Source organism: Temnothorax curvispinosus, unplaced genomic scaffold, assembly GCF_003070985.1.
Source record: "Temnothorax curvispinosus isolate PA1 unplaced genomic scaffold, ASM307098v1 QBEX01010810.1, whole genome shotgun sequence".
Classification (NCBI taxonomy): domain Eukaryota; kingdom Metazoa; phylum Arthropoda; class Insecta; order Hymenoptera; family Formicidae; genus Temnothorax; species Temnothorax curvispinosus.
In genome coordinates, this window is record NW_020220590.1 from 528,726 (window position 1) to 540,303 (window position 11,578).

The 11,578-nt window shown below is 40.7% G+C and overlaps 1 protein-coding gene across 3 annotated transcripts in view; it reads left to right on the plus strand.

Moving 5' to 3' along the window:
• The window catches only part of LOC112460791 (centromere-associated protein E-like), a 35,215-nt gene extending 26,326 nt beyond the window's left edge, over nucleotides 1-8,889 (plus strand). For all 3 annotated transcript variants that reach the window (XM_025025644.1, XM_025025642.1, XM_025025645.1), the window contains 2 exons: nucleotides 2,170-2,339; nucleotides 3,788-8,889. In XM_025025644.1, coding sequence (XP_024881412.1) covers nucleotides 2,170-2,339; nucleotides 3,788-8,656 — 5,039 coding nt within the window. In that variant the 3' untranslated portion in view covers nucleotides 8,657-8,889. The remainder of the gene's footprint in view (nucleotides 1-2,169; nucleotides 2,340-3,787) is intronic.
• The last annotated feature ends 2,689 nt before the right edge of the window (nucleotides 8,890-11,578 follow it).

Below are 11,578 nucleotides of genomic sequence, written 5' to 3' on the forward strand. Positions count from 1 at the left end.
TAATTGGTTTAAATGCTTTTCCAGGCGAGCTAAGACGCGGAGATTAAATTTCAATAGAGCCGAGATAGAGAGACGCGAAAAGCGGTAAATAAGAAATCTGTAGTGAGCTTGCGACAGTAGCTACGTGATCGATCCATCGCCAATATTCTTCCCGCAGTATATGGTAGTCGTTATCGAACATAATTCAATATTTTTAATAACGTAACGCAAAAATATATGCTTCACAGCTATAATATACACTCTCTAGTGCCTATAGATTTAATAAAAGATTATTAAAAGCCAATATAAACAAGTTAAATTAATATGAACAATAAATAAATTAACGTTAGTAATGATTACGTGTAAAGAATATTTTTTAAATCATTTATTAATTAAATAATCACCTAAATTGTAAAATATTTAAACATACTCGAATTTTTATGTAAATTTTAGTTAATACATTTTTAATAATATTGTTAAAACTTTAGTTTTGTAGAAAGCATGTTAAAAATATTTAGGAACAAAATTAATTCGACTTTTTTAGTAAACTAAACTTGTTCATAATGAATTTATCTTTCGTCGTAGTGTCACCTTAGAAGGCCTGGTTATATTCGACTCTCTTTGAATGCATTAATCCTCACAATAGTTTCTCTTAAGGGAATAAATGTTACGCGAATTGGACAGAGTGTTAAGAAAACTATCGTCATCGTAAAAGACGATTAATATTGAAATTTTAAAGCAGGGAAACGCTATCTTCCCGTAGAAACCTATCGTAGTTAGATAGATAAAGCACGTAGAGAGGATTGCGTTACACAGTTTACCAATAGATAAATCTTTATCTTTTCAAGCAAAAATTGATATCTTTTCCTCGGATTAAAATCAAATCAGATTAGCATTTAAAATATAACAATAAAAAAATAACGATAAAATACATAATTCACGGATGTCTATTTTGAAGATAAATATGAATTATTAATGTTGAATGTATTAACCTTTTCGCGTTCCTGCTTAATCTCCTTTGATTAAATTTGTAGTTTAATTTGATGATTGTGTGTACTAAAAACATGGTAATTTTTAAAATATACATTACATTCGAAATTGTTGAGATTAGTCTATGGAGAGGAAGACAAACTCTTCTGTCTTCTATTTAACTGTTTACTTCGATTCATTGATTATCATGATATTTTTATCTCTTCTATCGTTCCGTGATAAACGAAACTGACGTAATTGAGCAGGCGGCGTAGAGAGACGTTAATCAAGGGAAGGCGCACCAGTCTTTCCTCTTTCGATTCGTCACAATTAATTGCCGAAATGGAAGAGTCGATCGCACGATTCGTACAATTGACCGGGGAACAACGGCGCGGTATGACGAGTTTTGCGAATACTTCTATATAACAGTTCTAACCGGCTTGGCGACGTATATAATTAATCGTAGCGGAATATTTCGAGCCGCTGATCATCAGCAATTAATTGAATTGCTAATAGCATTTCGGTTTATTATCGGGGAGACGTTTAATATTCAACGGACCCGCATTTGTGATTGAGCGTAGTGCGTAGATGAATAGACATTACATTATCCCGCGGACCGCATACTGTCGCCGCGGTGGCGGATTTTATACGTCGATTCCGCAGTACGACGCGACGTCCGGAAAAGATACCGTCCGCTTGAAAATTCATTTCGGATTATCGAGCTCTCTCGGTGAGCCATGAATTATTTCCGGTTGACTTGTCCACGCGGAGTTTCGTTCCGTACATTTCCTCTCGATTAATTCGACAGACGCCCGCCGTTGAAAGTATCTGATTATCTGTATATCTACGGATTTATGAATCGGCGAATCTTATATAGATTTCATGTTTTCAAAGAGCAAGAAATAAAGTATTTCTATATTGAAAATGCACGTGACGTTCTTTTTAGTAAGCTGAAATTATTTCGCACGGTCCCATAGTTTCTGAATAGGCAAGTGATATTTTGCGATATTTCGCGATATAGATCCTTCTAGTAGATATTATTCCTAAAAAAATCTTTTATTATCGATATCTAATCGCTAATATACTTAGAATGCAATTGGCCGCAGCCGCTAGTATTAATCAGAAAATCGCACTGTAACGATTAAATAGTTGTAGTTGAAACGTACGACAGTTTTATCATACATTCTTAAACGTTAATACGAGTTTTGGTGTTTCTTTCAGCGATCTCTCCGGCTAGCGGAAGTTACAACGAGACCGCGCACACCCTACGATTCGCGCAAAGAGCGCAGAGCGTGGTCAATCGACCAGTGGTCAACGAGGATCCCGTGGAGAGAATCATTCGTGAATTAAGGGCCGAGGTCGCCAGATTGAAATCTTTATTATCGGAAAAGGCAAGAAATTTGCAAGTATTTTACTCAAATTTACGCAAATTATAAGAAATATTAGTTTGAGGACTAAATACGATATATATTGCTATAAATTGAGAAATAGACAGACATATAAAATCAAGAAATATGAAAACATCACAGATAGAAAAATGATTTTAGCTTTTTAAACAATCAAGATAATTACGTAAAAATTGACATAATGTAAAATACAATTGATATCTAAAAATTTCAATAAAATGTCAGTTGTTGCACGTTACACATTTCGGGATTATTTCATACGATTATTTCATAAAAATGAATCAACTTTTTACAAATTTTCTTCGCAGAAGTGTTATTTTAATTGAATAAAAATTAACACCACTTACTCGTTTGTCTTCTGACGTGGCTGAAATGAAAAATCGAGCTTGGCGGAAGCGAGGCTGAAAACGCAAAAGGATTTAATCCCCGGCCTGATGTTGATCGAGCGACTTTATAAGTCGCGGCCGGAGATTCGCATGCTGCCGGCAGAAAATATTAATGAGTTTCGAGCGGCGCGCGATCGGTAATAGCGTGATATTATAAAACAAATTTCGCAATTTTGCCTGACGTAGAACGCGCGGATCCGCGATAAATAGCGGCCGATTTTTCAGTCGCGTTTTAACTTTTAACTCGCGCGCGAGAGGGTGTGCGAGTTTATTATCGGGGTTTACCAATACGAGCGGCGTTGCGATATTGTCCGATGTCATTACGTAAATGAGATTCATTGATCGTTTATTTGACACTTATTGAGCGCCCGTTGCGAGCGATTGGCCGAACGATTGCTGATAAAATATAGCACGCCGATGGGTTACGCTTAACGAGCGAACAGCGTTTCCATTTCCATCAGGTAGTTTCCATCCTTCATTTCCACACGTTGCATAATCGCCGATTAATTAAATTCCTCATGCTTCGTCCGCAATCGCAACTTCGTCGACTATCCACGAGCTTGCGCGTCGTATTTTAAATCCGAGATAAAATATTATTCATGCAGAATAATAATTTCTTTTGAAAGATAGAATATCATAATTATGATGTATATTGGAAATGGAAATATTAAAACAAAATCAAATGCTTCTCTCTTTCGTTAAAAGCAGAAAGCTAAAAATTGTCAATTCAAGTTGATATAATTTAAATATTAATTTTAAACATTGATTTAATTATTTATTTATAATTTTCAATTATATAACTTATAATTTACAATTTTAATAACGGTGGAGGTTATTGCAAATTTTAATATACAATAAAAAATTAAAAAGATATATGAGAAAAACTATAATCTAAAAATAATTATGGAAAAAGCACATAACTTAAAGTACTTTATGCATTGTATGGCAAAAAATTAAGACTATACAGCTTAAAGAAAATTTGCTATCCAAATATGTCATATCCATTCTCGGTTTAAATTAAAATCAGTTATACGAATCTTATTGCAGGATATCGACCAGACTAAGGCGCCGTGTTGCTGCGGCAAAGTTCAAAGTTCAAAGGATTCCGCGACGGACCCTCAGTATCGCACAGAACAGGAATCGCTCAACACCTCACGATCCAAAAAATCTGATCATAAGAACAAGACTATACAATCGAAAGATAACAGATTTCTCAATGTACTTCCGATAAGAAGATTCAATTCCAGTGACAGTGTGACGGCTTATGAGACGGGTTCTTCAAGGTCCATCAGAAAATTCAAATCTTTCGAGCATCTGCAACTTCCGGATCGCTTTGTTGGCAGTTATAAACAGGCCAAGGTTACCGAGTTGAACGACGAGGACGACGAGGTGGTGGACGAGATCAATGAACCGGTTTTCGTGGATATACCTACGCTGGTAGCTGTGCTGATCAAGCCGGACGACAGTTTGCAAGAATCGTCGGCACAGATCGAGGAGATTTGTTCCGATGAAGTGCAAGAAGATTCGATCGATGCCGATTTTATAGAAGGCAGCAATGAAGATTTCGAAGGACCGGAAAAAATTGACGACGATCCTGATGATCGCAGTAGCTCAGCAAATTCCTGCATCTTGAAAGACTCGGAGATTGTTGATCTTCATCAAATTACGTCAGAATGCCCTCCACAAAGTCCGGCATCCGTTGGAAGAAGCAGACCGAGAGGTAAATTCAGTAAGCAAAATTCCGTCGATTTACCTTCGTCAAATTTGAACGTCTCAAAGAAGTTCGGCTCTATCGACGGGATTAACAAGAAGAAAGAACCATTTTTCGGTGTTCAACGATCGCATACGAACTTGGAGAAACGTCCGACGCTGCCCGATCGTGGAAAGAAGCTCAATAATATTCGCGAGATTGACGATCGCAAGGCAAATATTAAGTCGACGAATATTTGGAGAGCGATCGGCAGCAAGGATCATCTGCAGAGAAAGAGCAGCAACGAGTCTGACAAGAGTCTGAAAGACACCAACAGAGCAGGTAGCTATAATAATATTGGCAGAAAGCCGAGTTTGGAAAGCTTGAAAAGGAAAACTAGCAAGGACAGTAGCTCAAGCAGCTCCAAGGACGAACAGATCTTGATTTCGAATTTGACGCGCGACAGGTTAGCGCGCAGAAAGAGCTCCTTAGATCGGGAAGCAGCGACGGCAGCGGCGGGTGGTTTAAAGCATCACACAGCCATTCAGAAAGTAAAACGCGCCGAGATTGTGGCGGCCGTCACAGAAAGACTCTACTCCAGTAGAAAGCCCATAGAAGAGGCCAACATGGCGAGTAGCAATACATCGGGTACGCGTTCACCGCCGGAAAGTACCGACGTGAAGATGCCAGGCAGTCTCCTAGCGCGATCGAAACTTCAGGAGATTTCGCGGAAAATGCTGATGAAACGACGAAGGATCAACGTGGACACGCAGACGGAAACGGCGTCGACGCTGCGCTTCAAGGATATAGCGTGTCTGACGGACGAACCTAAGGTGGTACTTCAAGACGCAGCGGTCCTCACAGACGATCATACGGACGTCGCGGTAATCGAAATGGTAGATCGTCGATTACCTGTTCTTAGGGTAAAGGACATGGCAACGTTGACGGATCAACGACCACCAACCAGCATCTTCCGCTGCAAGGATGCCGAAAGCTTGACCACCGACCTCGACTTCGATGACTATGAACTTCACTCGCCGCGAAATGATTCCGGTATACTTTCCGACGACGTGCAGAACTATACTGAGAGCAATCTGTCTAGCGCTGATGTATCCGAGTTTTATCCGGAAGGTGACAAAAAAGTACCGTGCGTGAATATCGTGGATAGTTCGACCAATACGTTCCTCTCGTCGCCGGGGAGGAATTCGGCGGTGCAAACGGCACGTTTAGAAGCAGTGAGTCAGCAAAAAAATAATTCGGAGAGCAGAAACTATAGCAAATGCTGTAGTTTATTTCACGAACTCAACCAACATGTACGAGCGAATAGTCCCGAGAAAAACGTTATCTCCATATCTTTACCGGAAATGATCAATATAACTATCGAGAGCACGAATGGTCTAGAATCAAGAATAGCGGTGATAGACGGCAATGATGATGCCGTAGAAGAGAAATCGAAACCTATTTCTAGCGACAAGGCAGCTCAGACGGATGAAGAGATTAAAAATGAAATCAAAGGATCTTTTTTAAAGGATTTTACAGTCAAATCGACAGCCACTCAGGCGGACGGCAGAGTTTTCAGGATCGAGAATATCTTTCAAGATCCGAAAGGCAAAAGCTACCATGACGTGACCTCCGATTTAAAGAAAGAAATTGCGATGAAGAAGTCGATTACTTTTAAAAGTTCTTTAGGTACTTCTTCTGTCATCGGGATGAAAGAGAACAGCACAGAGACGGAATGGAACGGAATATACATTAATGATGTTTGTCACAGAACGCGGCCGATTCCGAAAGGCGGTTTAACGCAGGCTTTCATCATTAAGAAACGTAGCTACAGTTTGAATCCTAGAAGGACAATACAAAGATTTGCCCGTCATGATCTATGGAAGAATTGGACCCTTCCGTATCCAGAACAATCGCCAGAATTTTCCGAATTTTATAACAGAGAGACAGCTATGCCATCTTCTACGCAACAAGATACTAATTTAGAACTAATTGATGACTTATTCTCTTCTACAATGAACAGCGAATATACTTTTGTCGCTAAAATTCCAGAAGAAACGGCTCAGGAATCATGTATTCAAGACTCTAAAGACAGATGCAAGAACTTGAAGAAATCAAAATCTGTTTCGCTAAAGAACTTATTAAACTACGATTATAATTTTTCGGATGACAGTCTTGATTACGATGAAGACAACATCACGAAGGAAACAGATGAAGCGAAAGCGGTGGATTCGCGTGATGACAAGAATTACGAGAGCCCTTGTCCTCCGGATGTCGTTGCGCACACGAAAAAGGAAACTTTGAAGTCGATGAGTCATGTAGATTCGGTTAACGTCGAGTCCTCGATAGATGACGATTTTGATGATACTCAGATCGAATTTCCGAAGAGAAAACCTACTGAAGTGTCAGAGAAGAATCTAATACAGGATTTCAAGGCATTAATCCTAGGAACATCATCGAATATCGTAGATAGTGACTCCGAAGAAAAAGCAAAAACGTGTATCAGGCAGTTTGATAATATCAGCAAGAAAAAGGTGTCTTTTTCAAATCCTAGTAACTTCGAGGAGATATCTGACGTTGTGACTAATCGTAAAATTCTAACATCAAAGCAAAACTCAGAGGTAGCTTTGAAGTCTATTATTAAGAAGATAAAGAAGAAGAAGCCGGTTGTGACTGAAAATTTGGATATCGTTCAAATGTCGAATGTCGAAAATGGTCAGTCCTTGCAACAGAAAAAGATACACTCATCAAAGAGCGAGGAAGTTCTATCTACTTTGAAAGAGAATCATGATTCCGAGGATTCCGAAAAATCGCTTAATGACGAGAAGGTGGAGTTCTCCAATGAAGATTATCGCGAGAATTCTCGCAACGAAATTATCGAAGACAATGTCGTCATCAATGAAGACACCCGTTCTCGTACAGCATCGAAGAGAAATATTCTTGAAGATTATTTGAATGAGGCAATAACCTTCATGCGCAACATGAACTCTATCAACGAGTACATGAGTGCCACAAACATGTTGGAGAACTATGGAAAGCGTCGCAGAAGACGAGGTCGTCGTGAAAACAATCCGAGCACGGACAAAGATTACACAGAGTTCCGAGGGCGCAGAGTTAGCCTGAAGGATGACACCGACAAATACTTGCAACCGGATAATGATGAAGTTGTTGCTGTCGAATCCTACGTGAAATGTTTGAAAGGTATCGAGAGATTGGAGGCATGCATCGATAAAGTCAGCAAGCATAATCAGGTCCTTCGGGACAAATATGGTATCGATGTCGAGTCTGCTGGCGCTAAATCGAGTTTAGCGAGTCCCAGTGTAGACTCCGGTGTGTTCAGCATCATTGACAACGCGATCCATCAATGCGGGAATACTGTTTCCGAAAATGATGCTGAGAATTGCGATGAGTCCAATCTTTTCAGGATTTCCTTGCCGCTTTTGTCTTCCACTCGAATTGACGTCACAAAACGGTCTACGTCAAATGAGCCAGAAAAGTATCGAGCTCTTACTGAGACAGACGAACACGATCTTGACGACAAGAACAACAATATTACAACTGAGGATGATCTCGAGCGTAAAATCTTCGATCAACTAATGGGCGCAGCCGATTTTAGTAAATGCTGGAGTCTGAAACAATCCCGACAGGAACGCCTCCGGAAAATATCCGACCTTAGATCGCAAAGCCCGACAACTTACTCCAAGTTACGAGGGACTTTTCAACAAGACACTCATGGCATTCTTAATTTCGACGAAGTTTCTACCGCCGAGGATTATCTCGGCCACATTCGTGGAATTGAGAGTAGCGCCTGGACATTTAAGAAAACGAAACTCTCGGATCAAGCGGACGATATATCGTCTACTAACTCGAGGACATCGATCGGTTTAAAGATTGATTCTGAAGAATTTTGCAACGAATCGCCGAAAGACTACGATAATCTGTCAGACATTGAAGCGTCAAACGAACCGACGATTTTCGAGATAAAGCATCATGATTATCTGGCAGACCCTGCAAAATTGATCGCGATAGGACAAACGCCTTATGTAAAAAAAGAAATCACGCGGAGGTCAAGAGATAGTTTAAGAACTGATTTAATGAATCCCAAACTTGGAGATTCTTTCACCGTGGAATTGAAATATCCCGGTAGTCCAAGGGCGAAATTTTTGGAGCTTTTAAAAGAGAGAAGACGTATCGTAGAAAACAGCAGAGGTACGAATGCATTTTAAGGATATCATTCAAGCGATCTTTCTTTTAAAATTATAGATTATAATATACCTATTATAACATTTGTAATATATTCATATGTATATTCTTAATCTTTAGGGTTTTAATTTTGTCTGTAATAATTGTAGAAACTGTAGGAACAAATAGGTAACGAATGTATTCAGATATTTCATTAGATTAAGTAATAATACAGAACACTTTACCTCTATATTATCACTGTAAATAAAAATTTTTATATAATATGTCTAATAAATTACATAAGTTAGAAAAAAACTGTTTGTAACTATTTTAATATCTCATTTCTTGTACATACATTTTATTTACTTTTGCGATATAATTTTTGTACATTGCCTCTCGAAATAAAATACATTGGAATAAAAAATAACTCACCGGCCGATGCGCAACAGCGGAGTTGTAATTCTGCGTTGATCTCTGTAACAAAAGAAATATTTTTATATTAAAGCTACGTCCAAGATAATCGATAGTAAATAATTATCGAAGTAAATAATTATTGCCCGTTTCTAAAACGTCATTTTAACAAATATCTGATTTAAAAATGTAAGAAACAGTCGCGGCCGGCGGCGCCGCAAGCGACTGATGGATATTTCCGCGTTAATTAGTTCGCATAATTAATCCGCGAAAAATTTTACAAATAATATTGCGACCGTGCGAATAAGAGAGAGACGCGACATTCGCGACACGTGTAATATATCTCTTCTCACTTATCTCGCATACCATAATTAATCCGCGAAAAATTTTACAAATAATATTGCGACCGTGCGAATAAGAGAGAGACGCGACATTCGCGACACGTGTAATATATCTCTTCTCACTTATCTCGCATACGCCGGAGATCGGACTCGGCCCGAAATTACACTGTATAGTTAAACGGCGAAAGTGGCAAAGTCCACCACAGAACTGACAGGACGGCAAAATATAATAAATGATTAACAACTACTCACCCCACAGTCGCTCCGCCGTCGCCCGATGCCTTCCAGGCCTCATTTTCCTCTCCTCGATCCTCCGGTCCTACTCCGTTGCAGCGTTGGTTCCTTGTCATATATCTCCGTCGGCGTACTCACTCACTCGTTCACGCGTCGTCGCGAGGACGCTTCACTTACTGCTTGTGAGGCGTTTTTTGTCAACTACAATTAAATCATCGATTTACGAACAGTGTCTGTCACCCGCGATCGCCAGATATCGAGGCACGATCAAATACGAAGGTATATATATAAATGTACGACGTTATAATAGACACTGCGATAGTTAATTAAACACGTCGCGGCGTCACTCGATTTAGCGTCCATTCGTATCGTTAATGAAATTCTTTATCCGTGTTCCGAAAACGATGTCCAATCAACTTTGTTCCGAATTTCGAAGTCGCGCGACACAACGTGAGACGCGGAGTCATTGTCGGTAAAAGCGAGATTGATCGTCCGAAAGAATGTAATCAATATTATACTATTGAATATATTCTCGAATGCGACGTACCTCGGTATCCATATAAGTTTCGCGAAGCACATGTATGTACGTATTAAATTCGATATATCAGTTTTTCGTAATCTAAACCGCCGCGCCGGAACCCGGCGGGCGGCGGACACACACTTGTTCGTAACGGCCGTACGTTTCCGATTCAAGCAACGCGATTGGTCGAAACTTTACTGTTACTGTTACGAAAATATGTGTGTTCGGGCCCTTTATTCCGCGATGCGGTCTGATTATGGGTCTGTTCGCGTTGCTTGCACTTTTTGCACTCAGCATCGTCGCTTTCTCTCTCTCCAACGGCCAAATATATATTTATCTCATTTCAAGTGCAAAAATGTTTGGGGATTTCAAGCAACGCGAATAAGCTTTATGACTGATGTGAGAGCGGCGGCCGGCGACGTTAAAGGGTTAAAGCGCGGTCGTGCGCGCCGCGGTAAACACGAGTAGTGGGGGTAGAGGAGCGGTATCGAGAAGTGCTGACGTCACGCATACCGAGCGCGCACCGTGCCTAGTCACTTGTAACCCCCACTTCGTCCCTACCAATAGTACCAATCGTGTTGACGAGTAGCCGGTATATAGCTGCGGCGCGTCGCCCGCGACCCGCGCTACGTTATTCAGCTTTTTCGTCGTAATCAGTCATTATTTTTCCGTTGTCGTGTAACTAAGTACGCGCCGCGTCGCGAGATTAATGCCGGGAGTGTCAGTGTCGTGCGAAGTGTTGAAAATATTGCGGAGATCGCGCGATCATAAGCGACGATATTGGTCGATTTTCATGAATGTCGTGAGTGATTGGCCTAGTTTACACCAATCTTTTGATACGCGTATCAAATAGTATTGCTAAGACTCCATAGACGCGGAAACGCCGTGCGGCAGAGTGCGTTGACCAATCACAAATTTTGATTTTGCCGCAGGCGACTTGCGGCAGCCTTCTGATTGGTCAACGCACTCTACCGCACGGCGTTTCCGCGTCTATGGAGTCTTATGCTATATTTGAGCTGATCAGCCAATAAGCAAACTAATTTACTAGTTATTTACTATTATACGCGTATCAAGTGATTGGTGTAAACTAGGCCAGTGACGCGACGCGGACGCCACGGTTGCTTTTGGCGAGTGAAGTTGGCCGTGCGATTTATTAAACTCTCTCCGCCATTGTTCGTCTACCTGCGGGACATCGCGGATCGCGGCACGGGCGTGGCGTCGAGCGGATCGTACAGCTTCTTCGTCGTAATTTTTCCGTCGTAATTTTTCCATCGTAATTTTTCCATCGCCGTATAACTAACAATAAGTACGCGCCGCGTCGCGAGATTAATGCCGGGAGTGTCGTGATAAGGGTCGAAAATTTGGCGCGATCATATCAGTCGATTTTCGTGAACGTCGTGTGTGAGCGACGCCACGGTTGCTTTTGGCGAGAGAAGTTGGCCGTGCGATTTACGAAATTC